The sequence below is a fragment of the Mobula hypostoma genome, chromosome 1 (assembly GCF_963921235.1).
Source record: "Mobula hypostoma chromosome 1, sMobHyp1.1, whole genome shotgun sequence".
Taxonomy (NCBI): domain Eukaryota; kingdom Metazoa; phylum Chordata; class Chondrichthyes; order Myliobatiformes; family Myliobatidae; genus Mobula; species Mobula hypostoma.
Genome location: NC_086097.1, coordinates 57,643,595 through 57,666,876, shown reverse-complemented (window position 1 = coordinate 57,666,876; position 23,282 = coordinate 57,643,595). Strand labels below are relative to the sequence as shown.

At 38.7% G+C, this 23,282-nt stretch overlaps 1 protein-coding gene across 1 annotated transcript in view; it reads right to left on the bottom strand.

Moving 5' to 3' along the window:
* Positions 1–4,615: 4,615 nt before the first annotated feature.
* Positions 4,616–23,282, bottom strand: part of kiaa0586 (KIAA0586 ortholog) — a 538,659-nt gene continuing 519,992 nt past the window's right edge. Inside the window, exon 31 of the mRNA XM_063049620.1 lies at positions 4,616–5,024. Within this exon, the coding sequence (XP_062905690.1) occupies positions 4,885–5,024 (140 nt within the window). The 3' untranslated portion in view covers positions 4,616–4,884. The remainder of the gene's footprint in view (positions 5,025–23,282) is intronic.

The window sequence follows — 23,282 nt, the reverse complement described above, 5'->3', positions numbered from 1 at the left end:
GAATCCTTGCACACTTGTTACCGAAACAAAGCATATAAGAATGTAACTGGTATGCTGATCTTCACTGCAAGATCTTTTGGGCGCAGAAGAAACTCTTGCTACAACTCTACGGGGCCTTGGTCAGACCTTTCCTGGATTATTGTGTCTAATTCGTGCCCCCTTACCCAAGAAAAGATATACGTACTATAGAATTCAATGAAGACTGATTGATTCAACTAGGGCTGTATTCATTAGAGTTTAGAAGAATAAATGGTAAGCTCGTTGAAATAAACAAAATTCTGACAGAGCTAGACTGACTTAACGAGGCTAAGATGTTTCCACTAGACAAGAATCCAGAAGGAGAAGTTACATTTGAGGATATGTAACAAGGCTTTATAACTGAGATGATTTCTTTTTACTCAATGACTAGCAGATGTGTGAAATTCTCCAACATAGAAGGTAGTAAAGACTAAGTTATTGAATATAAGAAAGAGATAGCTAAATTCAAATGATATCAAGGGACTTAAGGAGTGGGCAGCAATATGGTATTGAGATAGCAGATCAACACTGATCATATTAAACTGTGGAGTCAATGTGAAGGACCAAGTGGCCTGTTTCTGTCCTTCATATTTCACGTTCCAATCTACTAGACCCTGCTAGAATCCATCCTGACTCCCTCCAAACAATTCTTTTACATTGCTACTTTTTGTTTGTAAACTTGGTATTAACACTACAAATTTTAAAAAAAAGAATTCTATTAATTTATTCTTACTTATTGACTTCTGTCATCATTTTTTTGGTTCTTGTTTGCTGGTCCTCGTTCTCAGCTTACAACACCGCTTGGAAACATCATACATCCCTTTTAATTAACTATTTTAAAATTCTTTTGTCATTTCATTTGGATTACGTTTATGATAGAGTTTTATTTCTCAATCAAATGGGCAGATGATAAAAATAAAGCCATTGTTCTTTACATATTCTCCTTTTAGTCTAATTTTGCAATCTATCTCAGCCAAATATTCTTTATTCTTATACAATTGCCTTAGCTCAATTTTATAACTCTAGTTCTGACTTTGGTGGGTCATTCTCATTCAGTGTAATGTTCTTTCATACTGCGATCACTTTTCTCTAGAGGATTAAACCTATCATGTTACACAAAACAAGATCTAAAACAGTCCGTTTCTTAATTGGTTAAAAAGGCCTATAAACTAGTCGCAACAGTATTTTTTGTACCTTTTTATCTTTTATCTTCAACTACTACTAGCTAATCTTCTATCCCAAGATCACTTTCCACAAGTGCTGGTTTATCATCCTTAATTATCATGAGTGGCATCTTTCTTCTTGCATTTCGTCTGTCCTTTCGAAACATTATTTCCTGAAATATTTATCTTTGAACCTTGATCACAAGACAATCACATCTTTGTTCTGACTTTTAGATCAAGCTCATTTAACTCCATTTATGTGTTGGAGAGCCTAAAGTGAAGTTACATACAGAATGATGATTTTTACTCATACATTTTAAGACCTAAATACAGGTGTATCTAAGGATTTACATAGATGATAATGGTAGGTATAGATTCCTACAGTTTGTATTGATGCTTTAAACTATTCATTGCTGTTTCATTAAAATATCAGTAAAGATATAGGAGAGGGGTAGCTAAGAAAACATTCAGAAATTTGAGTGTTACGAAACACATAGAACTTCAGTACATGTATTTTTATTGCTAACAATCCACTTTGTAAAATCTATATAAAAATACTAAACTCATGCACTGCATCATAACTAATTATTCCCAGAGATAGTGGCTTTCTGGACTCCATCCTACTCAATAGTCTTTAAAAATCTGTTTGGTACATATCAAGGTGATATGAAGGACTTCAGCAAGCTGTTGATTTGTAAGGCTACGCAATATTTAAATTTTGGGAGCTCATCATGAAATACAGACCATTATGGTGACTTGTACTAAAATTACTATGTTGCAAACCAGTTTTAATTGATTTGTGAGTAATTTGTTTCTGGCACTTCCGTCCAGAATAAGATCACAGTCTGGGATTATTGCAGCCTCAGCCTTCTAGATTTCCAATGATTTCATTTTTATAGTAATTGTTTCTGCAACTACAATTTTTGGAATCAGACTTACCTTCATCACTTGTAGACTGGCATACATGAAGTAAATAGTAGAATCACCAAATCTGGCCTCCACGGACTCTGTCTACTACCCCTCAGTGCTTTGGAAAAGCAGCCAGCATAATCAAAGACTCCCTCCCACTGTAGGCATTCTCTCTTCTCTCCTTGTCCGTTGTACAGGAGATACAAAAGCTCTAAAATATTTATTACCAGGCTCTAAGACAGCTTCTATCCCACATAAACTACCTCATCATGGCCTTTTCACCTTCTTTTCTACCAGCACTGTATTTTCTCTGTAACACTAAATTCTGCATTGTGTTATTGTTTTGCCCTCAAACTACTTGTATTTTAAATTAATCTGTATGCATGCCTCGCAAAACTAAATTTTTTCACTGTACCTCAATAAACCATTACTAAATTTCTGGTGTTTCTTTTAACCTTACTCTTGAGGTGGGAAAATGAATAAAGATGCTTGACATCATGTCTTTTGTAGAAGCTCTAAATTGTTTTGCAGGCCAAAGATTGCCTGCGTATATGTGCGAGGTCTTCTGCTGCTGTAGCCCATCCACTTCAAAGTTCGATGTGTTGTGCATTCAGAGAATCTCTTCTGCACACTACAGTTGTAAAGTGGGGTTAGTTTAATTACTGTCACCTTCCTGTCAGCTTGAACCATTCTGGCCATTCTCTTCTGACTTCTCTCATTAACAAGGCGTTTTTGGGCACAGAACTGCTGCTCATTGGATGCTTTTTGTTTTGTTTTTTTGCATAATTCTCTGTAAACTCTAGAGACTGTTGTGTATGAAAATCCCATGAGATCAGAAGTTTCTGAGATATTCAGACCACCCCATCTGGCACTAAAAATCATTCCACGGTCACATTTCTTCACCATTTTAATGTTTGGTCTGAACAACAACTGAACTTCTTGACCACATCTACATGCTTTTGTGCATTGAGTTACTGTTACATGATTGGTTCATTAGATATCTGCATTAACGATACCTACTAATAAAATAGCCACTGAGCATAATTCTTAGAGTATCAATTTGAGGATCTGCAGATTGCTATATCCTGCAAACATTGCTTATCTTCAAAGAAAACACTGGTTCAAAATCTCTATAGAATAACCACTAAACAGTGGTTGGTTTCCCTTCAAGTTCTCATTATTCCATCAGACTTTTGTTCAATGAACCATCCCCTTGAATGGTGAAATTGTCAATAAAAATACCCTTTTCTTCCTATTTCGACTATCGGCTTGCGAGATGTTTGTAATAAATGATGCAAAGATATGGAAGAAATTGTATCTATCACAATAATGCTGTAGCATGTTGTACTGGAAGTTGTTTTTTTATTTTATCAGGTCCGATGTTCCTCTTTCATATCTTCATTATAAAAACACAGTAAACAGATATTGCTAGTTGTCATTTATCTTCCATATTTATGGTTCTGTTGAGAGAGAAGCTGCATCGTGGAGAATTTTTAGATCCTTTTGCACGTTGTACTGTGAAATTAGAATTTTCTTCATTAGTCATGAAAGTTTTGTATTACTAAAATCTAAAATTAAAATCACTTCTGCATTATTCCTAAGTTTTCTAAGAGAATATGGGTGTCCAGTGCCAATGATTTTCCATGAAATAACAACGCTGGCTGCAGTGACGATGTCAGCTTTGTTACTGAATGCTGAAATCGGAGCCTGTTGGCTGTTCTTACAATTTTAATGAAGTTAGTTCGTTTTATCTTAATTCTGAAGAGTTCCTCTGATTAATTTTGAATGATGTTTCAAGTCGTAAGCTTTGTATAACAATGTTTTTAAAATCATCTTCTCAATCTAGTTTAAAACTTTACTTTTCTTCTTCATCCTACAATATATGCAATTTATCAACAGCATTACTTTGCATAATGCTCAAATGATCTTAATTGAGAAAACAGTTTGTAGAATACAGGAAGATTACAAGCACACCAGTTTTGCAATGCATTGCAAAATGTCTGAATAAAGGCATATATAATTCTTATGTGCAGTGTCCGAAGTTATGCTGGACAAATCTATGCATATGCTACAAAGCCTCTTTTATGGTCAGTACTTGATACAAGGTGCATCTTCCAATGTTAAAGCAACAAAACGTATCTGAGTGCAATTAGTCTGCAAGCTACACCAACTATAAAAGAATAGACTATGGCAATAAGAAGTACTTTGGTCATGTTTAGTGTACTAGTTTTTTACTGATGCACAGATATTCAGGAACTTTCAATTTTTGTAATAATGATTGTTGGTCAAAAAATTAATGAATTTAAAATGATTTGTAAGATGAACATGTTTCCTGAATAAATTTTTGCCAGCTTGTCGACAGAATGTGTGAACTGTTAGCAGCAACAGACATCTGTTTGCTTTTCTCACCATCTTTAAGTGGCGATTGGTATTGGTACTTTACTACTAAAAATATATTGATCTGAGACAGAATAAAGGAAATCTACTAACACACATTATATTAAAGTTTAATGCTTTTCCACAAAGACTAATATTATCAATCTTTCCATTGATAAAAAACTCCAAATTTATTATTCATAAGTGACCAAAACACAATTATAAACATAGATTCTAACATGATAAATCATAATCCTCAATTTAAGAAAATAATTTAGCAGTGTAGCTATAAGTTGAGACTGCAAGATAAATAGGTTATCAAAACTGCATATTAAAATGTTAATCTATGTTGTCTTTAAACAATTGTTAGAAAAATGGAAAGTATTAGAAGTGCTTTATAAGAAAATGCTGCCAAGCTTCAAAATATTTCAGCCCCGGAAGTATCATCACCATCTATTGTGCTTATGCTGCCAGATTGGTCTTCATTCATGGAGGGCAGAGTTACAGACATTTTCAAAGGACCCGCCTGAGGTTCAGGAGACCCTTCAACTTCTGTACCTTAGGAATAAAGGGAGAAAAAGAACATATCAGATTCCATATAAATGAAAAACTAAACATACTTAGGATGATGCTCATTTTCTTATCTACATGCGTGAAATAAATGAGAATTCCTTAGCTCTACGATCATTGTACGCCTACTTGATGGCTGAGATTGAGCCCAGTTTATGGAGAAAATGTATAAGGTTTTCTTGGCCATTTTCACCTGAATATCACATAACAGATCAAAGGAAAAGGATGAGCAAGCTAGGGCTTTTCTCTTTGGAGCAAAGTACGATGAGAGACAACTTGAGAGAGCTGTATAAGATGATAAGTGGCATAGATCGAGTAGACAGCCAGTGGCTTTTTCCCAGGATGGCAATAGTTAATATGAGATGACATCCTCTTAAAGTGATTGGAGGAAGGTAGAGGGGGGGATATCAGAGATAGGTTTTATATGGAGACCAGCAAGTGCATAAAACAAACTGTCAGGGGTGGTGCTAGAGGCAGATACATTGGGGCAGGTATACCCAACCTGGAGTCCAATGGACCACTTGCTTAATGGTATTGGTCCATGGCATAAAAGGGGTTGGGAATCTCTGCATTAGGGACATCTAAGATACTGCTGGATAGCCACATGGATGAAAGAGAAATGAAGGACTATCTGGGAGGGAAGGGTTAGACTGATTTTGGAGTAGGTTAAAAGGTTGGCACAACATCGTAGGCTGAAGAGCTTGTATGATTCTGTACTGTTCTATGTCCTACAACAGTCGTAAAATATGCAGTATAATAAATCTGTGAAAGGTAGCAATGTAAAACTGATTGCTACTTCTTGTTTACTGTCCAAAGAGAGGAGAAGTAGATCATTACTGACCTCAGCAGATGCACACCAAAAATTATCAAAGGAACATCAGGATCATGAGCATTATGAATACTCTACATCATTGACATATGTTCATAAGATGATAAAACAAATATCTGATAGTCATTTTTCCCAGGAGAGCTGCTGTCTTGCAAATGGTCATTCATTATGGCCTAATGGGGTCTGGTGTGATGGGCAGCATGTGCAAAAAATCAGTCTCCAGGCTTGATTCATGCACCAATGTTCCTGGGACTGGATGGCCAGTAGGGTAATTGCTTGAGGATAAACTGCTGGCCCCACAGCTGTTGCATCCTGCACTCCCCATTAGGTCCAGATGGAATGGAACATGGTCTAGGTAGCTGACATAAAGTTGCTTTTGATGTGCAGTAGTGAGCCAGGCATTAGGGCCAGATGTCAAAGAATTAAAAAAAAAAATTGACAGTATTACATCTGAAAAACTAAGCAACCCTGGCACATTTTCTCATTGGCAATACAATGATTTTTAGGGTATGGTGCTGCTGTAAATGTTAGATTTCATTGCAGCCATTAAATGCTTTAAGTGGAAGAGCTCTTAAAATGTAACAATTTTAACCATTCATTATTTCATCTCCCACACCCAAAAAACATAAATTCTGTCCTGAAAAGAAAGCAGTATTATGTTAAAAGAAATGTCAAAATAATTCAGATATAGCATTCTGTAAATTCAAAATCACCAACTATCTGCCACCATAATTCAGCACGTGTAGCAACATAGAGAAGAAACAGTATATTCTCTACGAGCAAGCATTTATTTGATCAGCACCAGGTGTTTGATATGTAAAATTGTTTCAAGTGTATCAGAAAGTAGCTCAGATATTATTTAACCAACTCTTCATTGCTTCTGATGACGATATTGCAATATCTAACATACGGTCCTGTAATTAAATTTTTATTATTGTTATCATCATCATTGTCATTTCTATTAAAGAATTTTTTTCACTGAACTAACACTGGACAATGTAGAACAGTTAGTAATCCAGCAAAATGCAATGACATTGTCTTGTGACCACACTGGCTTCCCAGTGGTTTTTGCAGAGATAGTGAAAATTCCATGATAGTCTTTTGTCAATATCTAGTGTAGAGCTGAACATTTAATTACAGGGAGTGGATCATTAGAAAAATCTTGACTCTTGTCAAAAATGTCACATAAAATGCACAAAGCTTCTTATGGACATTTACTCATTAAACATCATGCCAGAAGGGCAAGAGCTGTTATCAAATCACCAGATTTGTGTTGCTAGTCACAATTAATTTTAAGTATTTGGATTTCATGTGATACTTAAATTCCATAAGACAAGATCTATTTTTGAATTTAATAAAAACAAAAAAAAACACAAAGTATGGATATTGCCTCATGTTACAATAGTATTACAGTTTGAGTAGCCCTTGTCTGAAATGCTTGAGGACAGAAGTGTTTCAATTTCAGTTGTTTTTGGATTTTGGAGTATATACTGACTAGCTTGGGAGCACCATCATTTCTGACTCTGAATTTAAGCAGTCTTATACATATCACACATTTGTACTTAACAGTAAAAATTATTACATACTATTAATATAATGCAAATATAATGTGTGGAGGGTAACAAAAGCAGCATAGCGGCATTGGACTCAGCTGTTGAACAACAACAAACAACAAACAGGTCTTTCAGCATCCACTACAATGTCATGTTGTGATTAAAAGGTTACACTATACTATATTTGTGTTTTACTTTTTTTTAGGTTTTATGTAAGGTATAAAAACAACCAGCATTATAGACTTGTTCTGATGTTAGATTTTCATCACTGACAAATCTTGGCAAACTCATTAATGTATTTTTCTGCTGCTTCATGATCAACTGACGCTTTATCACTACAAATATTTAAAAATTTAATGCTGTGCCTTTTCTTAAATTTCTGCAACCAGCCTGCTGAATATTCAAATATCTTCAATTTTCGTTCATTGTGATAGATCTTTGCTTGTTTCATGATCAGCACACATTTAAGTGGTGTACAAGAACATAAGAAATAGGAGCAGGAGTAGGCCATCTGGCCTATCGAGCCTTCTCCATCATTCAATAAGTTCATGGCTGAGCTGGCCACAGACCCATCTCCACCTACCTGCCTTTTCCCCATAACCCTTAATTCTCGTACTATGCAAAAATCTATCCAACCTTGTCTTAAGTATATTTACTGAGGTTTCATTGAGCAGAGAATTCCACAGATTCACCACTCTCTGGGAAAAGCAGTTCCTCCTCATCTCCGTCCTAAATCCACTCCCCCGAATCTTGAGGCTACGTCTCCTAGTTCTAGTCTCACCTACCAGTGGAAACAACTTTCCTGCCTCTATCTTATCCATCCTTCATAATTTTACATGTTTCTAAAAGGTCTCCTCTCATTTTTCTGAATTCCAGCGAGTACAATCCCAGGTGACTCCATCTCTCCTCATAGTCTAACCCCTTCATTTCTGTAATCAACCTGGTGAACCTCCTCTGCACCACCTCCAAAGCCAGTATATCCTTCTTCAAGTAAGGAGATCAGAACTGCATGCAGTACTCCAGGTGCTGCCTCACCAGTACCCTGCACAGTTGCAGCATAACCTCCCTGCGCTTAAATTCAATCCCTCTAGCAATGAAGGCCAGCATTCCATTTACCTTCTTAACAGCCTGCTGCACCTGCAAACCAACCTTTTGTGATTCATGCACAAGCACTCCCAAGTCCCTCTGAACAGCAGCATGCTGCAATTTTTTACCATTTAAATAATAATCTGCTTTCATTTTTCCTTCCAAAGTGGATGACCTTGCATTTACCAACATTGCGCTCCATCTGTCAGACCCTTACCCATTCACTTAACCTTTCTATATCGCTCTACAGACTCTCCATATCTTCTGCACAATTTGCTTTTCCACTCAATTTAGTATCAATAGCAAACTTAGATACATTACATATGGTCCCCTCTTCCAGATTGTTAACGTATATTGTGAACAGTTGTGGGCCCAGCACCGACCCCTGCAACAAGCCGCTCACCACTGATTACCAACCAGAGTAACACCCATGTATCCCAACTCTCTGCTTCTATTGGTTAATCAATTCTCTATTCATGCTAATACATCACCCCTAACTCTATGCATCCTTATCTTATGAATAAGTCTTTTGTGTGGCACCTTATCAAACACCTTCTGGAAATCCAAGAAATAACTCCATCTGTTCCCCTCTATCCACTGCGCTCATTATATCCTCAAAGAACTCCAGTAAGTTTGTCAAACAGGACCTGCCTTTGCTAAATCCATGCTGCATCTGCCTGATGGATCCATTTCTTCCAGATACCTCACTATTTCTTCTTTAATAATAGCTTCAAGCATTTTCTCCTACAGATGTTAAACTAACTGGCCTATATTTACCTGACTTTTGCCTACATCCTTTTTTGAACAGTGGTGTTACATTCACCAGCTTCCAATCTGCCAGGGTATGCCCAGAGTCCAGAGAATTTTGGTAAATCATCACCAAAGCCTCTATTCTAACTTCTGCTATTTCCTTCAGTACCCTGGGATGCAGTCCATCAGGACCGGGGACTTGTCTATCTTCAGGCCCACAAGTTTGCTTGGCACTACTTCTTTAGTGATAGCTATTGTATCCATGTCCTCACCTCCCATCGCATCCATAATATCTCTCTTTGGCACGTTAGATGTATCATCCACTGTGAAGACCGACACAAAATAGTCATTCAAAGCCTCGGCCATTTCCTCATTACCCAATATCAATTCCTCTTTCTCATTCTCCAAAGGACTACATTCACTTTAGCCACCCTTTTCCACTTTATAAGATAATTATAAAAACTTTTACTATCCGTTTTTATATTTTGTGCTAGATTTCTTTTCATAATCTAGCTTCCCTTTCTTTATTGCAAGCTTAGTGGTACTACTATAACTTCTGCTATTTCTTACAGTACCGTGGGATGCATTCCATCAGGATCAGGGGACTTGCCTATCTTCAGATCCACAAGTTGCTCAGCACTACCTCTTTAGTGATAGTTATTGTATCAAGATCCTCACCTCCCATCATATCCATAACATCTCTCTTAGGCCTGTTAGATGTGTCCTCCACCATGAAGACCAACACAAAATAGTCATTCAAAGTCTCTGCCATTTCCTCATTACCCAATATCAATTCACACTTCTAGTCCTCCAAGGAACCTACATTTATTTTATCTATCCTTTTCTGCTTTATATAATTATAAAAGGTTTTACTATCCATTTTTATATTTTGTGCTAGTTTATTTTCATAATCTAGCTTTCTTTTATTACTCGCTAAGTGGTTCTTTGTTGCTTTTTAAAGTTCTCCCAATCTTCCACTTTCCCACTACTCTTGGCAACTTTGTATGCACGAGCGTTTAGTTTGATGTCTTCTTTTATTTCCTTAGTTATCCAAGGCTGGCTCTCCCCACCCTTACTGTCCTTGCTTTTAACTGGAATATACTTTTCTTGAGCACCGTGAAAAATCTCCTTGAAAGTCTTCCACTGTTCCTCAACTGTCCCACCATATAGTATAAACAACAGGAATTCTGCAGATGCTGGAAATTCAAGCAACATACATCAAAGTTGCTGGTGAACGCAGCAGGCCAAGCAGCATCTATAGGAAGAGGCGTAGTCGACGTTTCAGGCCGAGACCCTTCGTCAGAGTCCTGACGAAGGGTCTCGGCCTGAAACGTCGACTGCGCCTCTTCCTATAGATGCTGCTTGGCCTGCTGCGTTCACCAGCAACTTTGATGTATGTTGCCACCATATAGTATGTTCACTCTGACGCTGACAAATACACATTCAAGCTCTTCATTTTTTGCTTAATGCAATGTTTTACATTTTTTTCATTAACTTTTGTTCATTATAAGGTCACTTTTCAGAAATGTCTGTGGTGTGCAGAGACCTGCGCATCACCTGGGAGCCTTCCTAGTGTTTTGTGAAATTTGTGCTGTCGCGTTAACACCCAAAAAAACTTTGGATTTCGGAAGTTTACGGAGTTTGGATTTTCAGATAAGGAGTACTCAACCTGTATTCATTTTAGAAAACCAACTTCAAAGGGAGTACTTAAGGTAGTAAACCTTGCTTTCATCCTCCTTTCTCAAGACACCCTAAAGACTTCCATATTCCTTCGCAAAGATGAGACAGGAAGCTGTGATATTTCAAGTATTATCAAAATAATTTTGAAAGTAGTTAATACTTTTAATTGTAGAAAAGATTAAAAAAATAGAATGGAAAAATGAAAAATTGGCCGGAATTATAAATATGCAGAATGGTAGCATTTGTACAAAAGTATTAGATTAATAACTGGAATTTTAAAATCAAACTCCTGAAGCATTTTCAATTGCACTTGAATTCAATTATCTATTCAGCAACAAGAAATTGGAATTATTTTATTTTTTATAAGCAAACATATCTCTGCTTCCATTAAGAAAAGCACCTAGACTGTTCTTTTTACAGAGATCTGAAAGCGGACAGATAAATATTTGGAGGCACTTCCTTGTTCCTGCATCTGAGCATAATGGATCACCTGGAAGTTGTAAAAATAAGATCTGTGGTTATCCATTATGGATTGACCAAATTAATCACCTAAATATCCTTTCAGCTAATACAATTGTTCTGGTGGAAGCACTCTACTCTTAACTCAATTACTTTTTGATTGTCCATTTTACCTTGCTACTTTGATTACTAAATAAAATGACTGAATAATTTTTTATTCAGAAAATGATGGAGGTAAATAAGAGCATAACAGGGACACAAAAGGTGTAAAAATTAGAGTAGGTCTTTCAGTCCATTGAACCTAGTCTTCCATTCAACATGATCTTATGCAATATTCTATCGCAGTGTCATTTTCCTACCCTACATGCAAATCTCCTGATGACTGATATTCAGAAATATATTGAGTTTTGAATGTAATTAATTCAATAGGTTTCAATAGGTACATTTAATGTCAGAGTAATGTACAATATACATCCTGAAATTCTACTTCTTCGCAAACATCCACGAAAACAGAGGAGTGCCCCAAATAGTGAATGACACTTAAATGTTAGAACCCCAAAGCCCCCCCAGCTCCCCCTCCCATGCATAAGCAGCAGCAAATGACGACCCCCCCCCACCAGCAAAACAGCATCTGCACCCTCCACCAAGCACTTAGGCATTTAGCAAAGCATCAATAAAAACACTGACTTGCAGTACCCCAAAGACTACTTGTTCACCGGGTAATTCGACATGCCACAGGCTCTCTCTCTCTCTCCCTAATAAGGGAAAAAGAGGAGTCCCCATTTCACTCCACAAACATCCAAATAATGCAAAGATTCACCATTAGCTGAGTGAAGAAATTTCTCCTCAGTTTGTTCCATAATGGCCTAACCTGTATTTTGAGATTGTGACACTTAGTGGTAGACTCCTTAGAGAGGAAACATTCTCCCCGAAGTCATCTGGTTGTCCACTAAATAAACATGTCACATAAGGAGACCAATCACTTTTCTAAACTCTAGAGGATAAAGGTCCATCCTACTCAATCTTTCTTCATATGATGGACTCAGCATCCCAGGAAAAGCCTGGAGAACCTTTGCTGCACTCCCTTTTCATCAGGTAAGGAGCTCAATACTCCAGATCCAGGCTCAATACGGCTACATAAGGTGCAAGAGCAAAGGTCCAAACACTTTGATTACAAAAATATTTGCAAAGTTTATATGGAGATTCAAGACACTGCAGATGTTGGAATCTGAAGCAAAGAGAGAGAAAAAAAACAAACTGCTGGAGGAACTCAGCAGGTCAGGGAGTTCCTGATGTAGGGTCTCAATCTGAAACATTGACTATCTCTCTACCGTCATGGATGATGTCTGATTGCTGAGTTACTCCAGCAGTTTGTTTATTTGTAAAGTTTATATCACTGTCCGATCCATTAAAAACCTACAATCTTGAAGGCATTAAAAGCTCTTTTACTAAGCTATGCTGTCACTTGTCAAGATGTTTCATAAATCAAAAAAATTATCTAAGGCTACAACTTCCTGCAAACAAATAGGCAAATTACTAGCACCTGTGAGAAATTGTGCATCATTCCCACTCTGAAAGACTTGGAACAATATTATTTACATGTTTTCTCTTAATACTCGATTCTACTGACTTTGACATCAATCGCTTTCAACTACACACTTTAAATACCTAACAAACCTGTTGTCACAGATGGTGTTCTCGAAGTACAAATGCTATCTTCTTAAGCTTGAATGGAGCACCTGGGGCCATTTAACGCAACATTATCCAACTTTCAAGGATCATTGACAGATTGTCCTTCCAACAGTTCCTTGAGCATACTAAGTCTAGCTGATATGTGGTTCATCATTACAAGATATTTTTGAAAGCCAGATGGCACTCTGAAGTAGAATAGGTCACCTCAAAACATCTCTCTCAATGCAATTTGCATTTCTTTGATGATCACATTTTCTCCTTAGTTATGTTACAAGAAAAGCATTTTGCTCATATACATTTGATATGTGTCACTTGTTAATATGAAAACTGCTATTCTGCATTAACTTTGATTTTACAAACTGATTTCCCTGTTGTGCATAAAATACAAATTATATCACAGGTGATGAAATGCATTTTAAAAGTTTTCTGAATTTTATATATTAGACGTAGTGCATAAGGATTTATGATTTATTCAAACATCATTGTACGTTTTGCAATTCAGAATCAGAATCAGGTTTATTATCACCGGCATTGGCATGAAATTTGTTAATTTAGCAGCAGCAGTTCAATGCAATACGTAATATAGAAGAGAAAAAGAAAAATAATAATAATTAATAAATAAATAAACACATCAGTTGTTGGAGCTGACTACTCCGTTTCCCATCCCACCTGGCCTTGAGCAGTAACATACTGCGTATACTTCTGTAAACTAGGAAGTACTAAAAGGCATTTTCTTCATTTTTACAGCAAACGGGATAGCTAAATTGAAAAAGACAACAGCAATTTTGAATACTGATCCTAGTCTAGCTAAAATGGACAGAGCATTTTAAACACAATCAATGCAACTTAAAATTGGGAGTAATGCAATCAAATTGTTTAAATTCCTTACATTCCAGGGAGATTTCCTTTACTGTTGGGCCATGGCATTGAATATACATATCAATAAAACCAACCCATGTTTGCCCAGTCATTTATGTTATGTCTGTTCTTTAACAAAGACAAACTTGCATGGGTAAAAATGCTGTAACTATTTTATTTACAGTTTACAGAATGGCTTAAACTTGACCACATTTTACTCCAGGACTCTCTAGTCCACCAAGAGCCTATGTGTCCCCTTCACCAATGTCACTTCCAGTTCCGGGTGAACCACCCACATTGCCCACTGGGAACTAAAGTTCTTTAATGAGAAAATCTGCACACAAAATGCTATATGAACTCAGAAGGCCAGGAAAAGAGCAAACAGTCAACGTATTGGTGAGTTCCTCCAGCATTTTGTGTGTTGCTTGGGTTTCCAGCATCTGCAGATTTTCTCATCTTTGTACTACTGCTACACTGCAAAGTCTCTTCCCTTTGACGGGATTTCAGTAAAACCCTCTCTCACTGCTCCCCCCGTAATCTCTGCTGCCTTCCGACTTTCGACCATATGCTCACCCAAACCCACAACCAGTCGTGATGAAGGGTCTCAGCTGGAAATGTTAACTGTTTACACTCTTTTATAGATGCTGCCTGACCTGCTGGGTTCCTCCAGCATTTTGTATGTGTTGACTGAAGTTCTTTACCATGTACACACATAATAACACACCATCACCCTTTAAAGGAAAACAAACACAATACAATGTCCTCATAAGTCTGCAAAGCACAATAATGTTTTCCTAAGATTTTTACATTAACTTCAATTGTAATAAGCAAATACAGTCCCCCATTCACTCAGCCACTCTCAATCTGTCACTGTAGCGGCTTAACGAACCCTTTAGGATTGTTATTTGTTTCCACTGATATCTTGCTTTCACTTGCTGCATTAATACCAGTGTCCTTTTGAGAACTCTGATCTATGTGTTCAATTCTTTCACATCCTTTTGCCAAGATTTTATCTGTTCGCCTTTGCTTTTGTTCTTGTTGTTCTTGCCTCATAATGGAGCCCTGGAATACATCCATGTGATCAGTGAATCTTTGCACAAGTTCCAACTGAGTCTGTCTCAATTAACGGAGCTCCTTCTGTTCGCTGTATATCATAGACTGCAACTCCTCCTGTCGGTCTGTGCTGACTTGTTGCTATAGTTCTGACCTGTGTGTTCACCCATCTTCTTTTTTTATTTTTCCTCTTCAACTTCGGAGAGAATCGTGGAGATATTTTTGATTTCCAGTCTTAAACTGGAGTCGATGAGAGACAGATTTTAAACTACAGCTGTGTGATGTAGCAAAACTGGCGACTTCTTCATCATGATCACTCTGTTCCACACTGGAATCCTGACTGTCGTGGTGGTGTAGCTGGTACAGATGTCTCTGGAAGGTAGAGTTCTTCTGCTTCTCCTGTACAACCCCTCTGGATCTCTCCTGAATGCTATTATAAGTTTCTTGAGTTAAATCAGGTAAGCATCTGAGCCCTTCAAAGACATCTGCGTACTCTTTATTGAGTATTGCCTGGTCATCGCTGGTCTGTTAAGCCCCTACAAAAACTCTTCACAAAAAGTTAAGCTTTTCACACTTTTCTAATATTGGCTGGATTCTCTTTTCTACATCCAGTAGCCATGCCTTTAGGCGCTGCCCCTTGTGCTTCAAGGTCACTATACAAATCCTTTTACTGTAACATTCTCTCCATTATAGACAGTCACTTTTAACTTCACTGGGTAAATCTTGCTCTTTACTTTGAGGGACTTGTAATCATCCATGGATAACAGATTCACCTGGGCTCCTGTGTCAAGCTTGAATGGAATTATTGTCTCATTTGCAGTCACTGGAACAATCCATTCTGTCTCACCAACAGTCTGCAGAGAATCTACAAAGAGTTCTTCCATCTCCTCAGCAACTGTGTGCACCTTTCTCTTGGTAGCTTTGCTGCACTTTACGGAATGATTCCTCTTCCGAATTAACTGCAGTTACCACTTGATCCCACTTCTTTACTATGCTGTTGCTTTGGGAAACACCTTGTGCTCTGCCCCTCTGTCTTCATAGCATGCACTGTTGGTTCTGCCCTGTGCAGCTCTTTAGCTTGAGATTAGGCCGTACGACCATAACACACAGGAGCAGAATTAGACCATCTGGCCCATCGAGTCTGCTCCGCCATTCAATTATGGCTAATCCTTGTTTTTTCTCTTCTCCTCAACCCCAGATGCTGGCCTTCTCCCTGTAACCTTTGATGCCATGTCCAATCAAGAACCTATCAATCTCTGCCTTAAATACACCCAACGACCTGGCCTCCACAGCTGCATGTGGCAACAACTTCCACAAATTTACCACCCTTTGGCGAAAGAAATTTCTCCACATCTCTGTTTTGATAGGGTGCTTGAGGCTGTGCTCCCTTGTCCTAGACTCTCCCACCATGGGAACCATCCTTTCCACGTCTACTCTGTCTAGGCCTTTCAACATTCGAAAGGTTTCAATGAGATTCCCCCTCATGCTTCTGAATTCCAGCAAGTACAGACCCAGTGCCATTAAACGTTCCTCGTATGATAACCCTCTCATTCCTGGAATCATCCATGTGAACCTCTCCGATGCCAGCACATCTTTTCTGAGATGAGGGGCCCAAAACTGTTCACAATAAGCAAGATGAGGCCTCACCAGTGCCTTATAAAGCCTCAACATCACATCCTTCTAGACCTCTTGAAATGAATGCTAATATGGCATTTGCCTTCCTCACCACCAGCCTGACCTGCAAGTTAACCTTTAGGTGTTCTGCACAAGGACTCCCAAGTCCCTTTGCATCTCAGATTTTCAGATTTTCTCCCTGTTTAGAAAGTAGTCCATGTATTTATTTCTACTACCAAAGTGCATGACCATGCATTTTTCAACATTGTATTTCATTTGCCAGTTCCTTGCCCATTCTCCTAATCTGGCCAAGTCCTTCTGCATCCAACCTGTTTCCTCAACACTACCTGCCCCTCCACCGATCTTTGTATCATCTGCAAATTTGGCAACAAAGCCATCTATTCCATCATCTAAATCATTTGCATACAGCATAAAAAGAAGTGGTCCTAATACCAACCTCTACGGAACACCACTAGTCACTGGCAACCAACCAGAAAAGGATCCTTTTATTCCCATTCGCAGCCTCCTACCAATCTGCCAATGCTCTAACCATGTTAGTAACTTTCCTGTAATACCATGGGCTCTTAACTTGGTAAGCAGCCTCATGTGTGTCACCTTGTCAAAGGCCTTCTGAAAGTTCAAATGTACAACATCCATGGCATCGCCTTTATCTATCCTACTTGTAATCTCCTCAAAGAATTCCAACAGGTTCATCAGGCAGGATTTTCCCTGAAGGAAACCATGCTGACTTTGTACTATCTTGTCCTGTGTTACCAAGTACTCCATCACCTCATCCTTAACTATTGACTCTAACATCTTCCCAACCACTGAGGTCTGGCTAAATGGTCTATAATTTTCTTTCTGCTGCCTTCCTCCTTTCTTAAAGAGTGGAGTGACATTTGCAGTTTTCCAGACCTCAGGCACCATGCCAGAGTCCAATGATTTTTGAAAGATCATTTCTAATGCCCACCACAATCTCTCCCGCTACCTCTTTCAGAACCCTAGGGTGCAGTTCATCTGGTCCGGGTGACTTGTGTACCTTTAGGTCTTTTATCTTTTTAAGCACCTTCTCTCTCATAATAGTAACTGCATCCACTTCTCTTTCTTTACACACTCTAACATCAAGCATACTGTTAGTGTCTTTCACAGTGGAGACTGATGCAAAATACTCATTTAGTTCATCAGCCATCTCCTTGTCCCCCGGTATTATTTCTCCTGCCTCATTTTCTAGCAGTCCTATAGCCACTCTCATTTCTTTTATTTTTAACACACTTGAAAAAACTTTTACTATCCACTTTGATATTATTTGCTAGCTTGCTTTCATACTTCATCTTTTCCCTTCTAATGAATTGTTTAGTTGCTCTCTGTAGGTTTTTAAAAACTTCCCAATCCTCTATCTTCCCACTAATTTTTGTTTTGTTGTATGCCCTTCCTTTTGCTTTTACAATAGCTTTGACTTCCCTTGTCAGCCACGGTTGTACTATTTTGCCATTTGAGTATTTCTTCATTTTTGGAATATACATGTCCTGCACCTTCCTCATTTTTTCCCAGAAATGAACGCCTTTGCTGCTCTGCTGACATCCCTGCCAGCAGCTCCTTCCAATTTACTTTGGCCAACTCCTCTCTCACACCAATGTAATTTCCCTTACTCCACTGAAATACTGCTGCATCAGACTTTTCTTTCTCCCTATCAAATTTCAAGCTGAACTCAATCATATTGAGATCACTGGTTCCTAAGGGTACTTTTACCTTAGGCTCGCTAATCGCCTCCGATTCATTGCATAACACCTAATCCAGTATAGCTGATCCCCTGGTAGGCTCAATGACAAACTGCTCTAAAAAGCCATCCCTTAGGCAATTAACAAACTCACTCTCTTGAGATCCATTACCAACCTGATTTTCCCAATCATCCTGCATGTTAAAATCTCCCATGACGACCATAACATTGCCCTTTTGACACACCTTTTCTATTTTCTGTTGTAACCTGTGGCCCAACTTCCAGCCACTGTTGGGAGGCCTGCATATAACTGCCATCAACATCCTTTTACCCTTGCAATTTTTTAACTCAACCCACAAGGATTCAACATCTTCTGATCCTATGTCCCATCTTTCTACTGATTTGATGCCATTCTTTTTTGTGGGGGCTCTGCTGTCCCATACATGTTCACAGCCTTTTCTAACATTAATTTTCTTCATGGAGCAATTTTTCTCTGAGAACATTATCTGGGATTCCACAAACTATTTTCTCTCTAACTAGTGAGTCTCTCAAATTTCCAGACTCACAGAACTTACTCAATATGTGAAGCTCAGCTAAGTATTGGTCAAAGTTAAGACCCTGTTTCTGTTCACAGGAAAATAATTAATATCTTTCAAACATGATGTTTTAACTTGGGACAAAATACTCAAAATACTCATCAGAGTGTCCAAATTTAAGTCTGTTTCATCAACTTGAAAGCCGCTGTAGATATCCAAAGTATCTTACGTGTAGAAAGATACACGCTTTTAATTTTTCCTTTGCCCCGCTGGCTCTGGTTGCTGCTAAATATATATTGAACTGCTGTTTGCAACATTTCCAGTTATCAGTTAAATTGCCAGTAAACTGCATAGCTGCCGGGGGACTTCAGTTATCCATTGAGGGGATTTTTGGGCTCTCACCTCAATCTCTTTGTGAGCTTCGAAACAGCGTACTCTCTTGCCAGCAGCTTCTCTCCGTTGGAACCTAGTATCTCTTTCTTAGTCGCTTGGGTTTTCAGTTGCGCTTCATAGTTAGACCTCACACCAACTTCTGACACCATGTTACGTATCTTTTTTACCAAAGATAAACTTGCATGGATAAAAACACTAGAACTATTTTATTAACAGATTTTCAAAATGGCTTCAGCTTGACCACATTTTACTCCAGGACCCTCTAGCCTGCCAAGAGCATGTGTGTCCCCTTCACCGATATCACTTCCAGTTCCGGGTGAATCAGCCACATTGCCCACTGGGAACTGAAGTTCTTTATTATGTACACACAGAATTACACAGTTCACATAAAATTACACAAATTAGGATGGGATCAAGGCTTCAGCTGTATATCAGTCACCTATACTTGGATTTATCAGTGGAGGGTAACCATCACTGACACCTAGACAGCAAGGGGATAATTAAAAATACAGAGTAATGAAATTAAAACATGAATAATTGGCATGCCAGTAAAGCCAGGTTTATCAATAATACTGTTCCCAAATTGCTGAACATTTGGAAATAGTTGAATCCATTCATAATGAAAGTGTACTTCTACCAAGTCCATCCAAATGCTGGTTAAAATAATTCTGTTACACTATAGACATAATCTAATAATATAGTCCTAACCAAATCCATGACTTAGTGATGGCATGATAGTATAGTGGTTAGCCCAACACTTTACAGTACAAGCGACCACATCATCAAGTTCGCCGATGACACAACCGTGGTGGGTCTCATCAGCAAGACCGATGAGTCAGCATACAGGGTGCAACGGCTAATACACTGGTGCAGAGCCAACAACCTGTCTCTGAATGTGAACAAAACAAAAGAGATGGTTGTTGCCTTCAGAAGGACACGGAGCAACCACTCTCCACTGAACATCGACGACTCCTCCGTAGAGATCGTTAAGAGCACCAAATTTCTTGGTGTTCACCTGGTGGAGAATCTCACCTGGTCCCTCAACACCAGCTCCATAGCAAAGAAGGCCCAGCAGCGTCTCTACTTTCTGTGAAGGCGAAGAAAAGTCCATCTCCCACCCCCTATCCTCACCACATTCTACAGAGGTTGTATTGAGAGCATCCTGAGCAGATGCATCACTGCCTGGTTCGGAAATTGCACCATCTCGGATCGCAAGACACTGCAGTACATAGTGAGGTAGGCTGAGAAAATCATCGGGGTCTCTCTTCCCGCCATTAGAGACATTTACACAACACCCTGCATCCATAAGGCAAACAACATTATGAAGGACCCCACACACCCCTCACATGAACTCTTCTCCCTCCTGCCATCTGGCAAAAGACACCAAAGTATTCAGGCTCTCACGACCAGACTATGTAACAGTTTCTTCCCCCAAGTCATCAGACTCCTCAATACCCAGAGCCTGGACTGACACCAACCTACTGCCCTCTACTGTGCTTATTGTCTTGTTTATTATTTATTGTAATGCCTGCACTGTTTTGTGCACTTTATGCAGTCCTGGGTAGGTCTGTAGTCTAGTGTAGTTTTTTGTTGTTTTTTACGTAGTTCAGTGTAGTTTTTGTATTGTTCATGTAGCACCATGGTCCTGAAAAACGTTGTCTCGTTTTTACTGTGTACTGTACCAGCAGTTATGGTCGAAATGACAATAAAAAGTGACTTGACTTGACTTGACCCAGGTTCAATTCCTGCCACTGCCAGTAAGGAGTATGTACTTTCTACCTGTGACCCTGTGGGTTTCCTCTGGGTGTTCCAGTTTCCTTCCACAATTCAAAGACATTGCTTGGTTAACTGGTCATTGTAGATTGTCCTGTAAATAGGGTAGGATTAAATTGGGAGATTGCTGGGCAATGCGGCACGAAGGGCCAGAAAGACCTATTCCACACTGCATCTCAATAAAATAAAATAAGAATTCACATTCTTTATATCCACGGGGAGCAGTTAGGCCGTAGTATAAACCATATATATTGGCCTTGGCATTGTGCAGACAAAACTTAACAATAAACACACTGGGATCTGTGCAGCATCATGATTATATGCAAAGGATTTAACATTAGGCTGCATTTGTAGCCCTAGGCTTTCCTGCCTGCTTCTTAGATTGTCTCCCACTGCCTCCTGTATTTTTGGCTCGACTCCAAAAACCTTTTATAGACTTTTCATGACTTTCCACTCTGAGCCTCAAAGGGGCTAACACTGCCTTGGCTGCTGCCTCTCCTGCTGTTACTTTGCTTAAAATGCATAACATCTGTTATATATGAAGAGAAAACAAATGAAATAAATACAGGAAAATTATATGGAAATGAAAACATATTAAATTAATTTCAAGAAGAAACCATGAAAAACATGCTGCTTAAGAAAACTTCAAAAATGAAATCCATATAAGCAAAGCTTGGAGGGAAAGCAGTTAAAAACAAAGGGCAAGAACAGCAAAGGGAGAGAAAAAACAGGAGAGAGGCAAGAAGCCCAAGCCGAATACAAGCAAAAAAATGAAGACAAAATGGACAGTCAGGGCAGCACTACTGGACACCAACTTATTATGAACCATGCAACAGGGCCTCCACAAATTAATAATGAGCACACTGCTGAATATCTTACAAATACAAACATTCACTGTGTAACCAAGAAGGATTCCTGCCAGCTTAGCATTTAAATGAATTATAGTCAACACGGTCACTTTTATTATAGTTCTGTTAACTTCTGCTTTGCATTCCCCAGGTTAGTAGCACAGTTGTATTAAGCCCCATTAAATCACACCCCCCATATTGTTTTTTTTCCTGGCAGTGCTGTACTTTTCGCATCCTTATCCAATTTCCTCCCCTCCCCCCTGCCCCCAACCCCAGATTTCCTTTTAATACTTAGCAGCCAATTTTTTCAGTCCAGTTTCACTCCTGTGTAACTGGATCTTTGCTTTATGACTGTGCAAAACACATATTTTATAATTTTACTCACAATGTTTACTCTAAAGCCAATGCATCGTGACCAATCTGTGAAAAACAGAGAGAGGGATACTGACTGACAACAATAGGGCAGATGGAGAACAAACTGAAAAATGCAAAGTTTTCAGCTTCAGTAAACGAAACAGAAAACCTGCATATTTATTTCAATATTGAGAGCTTGAGAAATGTTGATGTTCAAAGGGACCTTGATGTCCTGTACAGAAGTCACTGAAAATTAACACACAGGTCCAGCAGACTGTGAAGAAGGCAAACAGTGAACTGGACTTTATTGAAAGAGGATTTGAGTACAAATTTACATTTTCGATGTATCTTACAGCAATTACGTAGTGTCTTGGGGAGACCATATCTGGAGTATTGTAACCAATTCCTAAGGAAGGGTGTACTTTCTATAAAAGGAGTGCAACTAAGATTTGCAAGCTAGTTTTTGGGATGGTTAATCTACCATATGAGAAAAAAACTGAGTAGGCTAGGGCCTTGCTCTTATCAATAGAAGTCTGAATACTAAAGAAGAACAAAAGATAGGGGAAGAGGGGAGGAAGATAGTGGTGAGTTGAAAGATCAGCCATGACAGCACATAGAACACTGACCATAAAACAATACAGCCAGTCAGATGCCAGTCAAAGCCAATCCCATCTTCCTGTACATGGTTTATATCCCTCTATTCCCTGCCTGTTCATGTGTCTGTCTGTGCCCCTTAAACATTGATATTCTTTTGTATCTGCGTCCACCACTTCCCCAAGCAGTGCATTCCAGACACCTATCACACACTGTGTAAAAAATTTGCTTTGGGAATCTCCTTTCCCCATCTCACCTTAAAGCTTTTGCTGTCTAGTATTTGACATTTCCACACTGGAAAAATACTCTGACTATCTATCCTTTCTCTGTGTGTGCCACAGATCCCAAGGAGACATCGGAATGCGTAGAGGGACAGAGAGTTTAAAAGAAGCGAGTGGGGGCAGTTGGCACACTTTACATATCTCAGTTCCCAAGGAGACATTGGATTGAACATAAT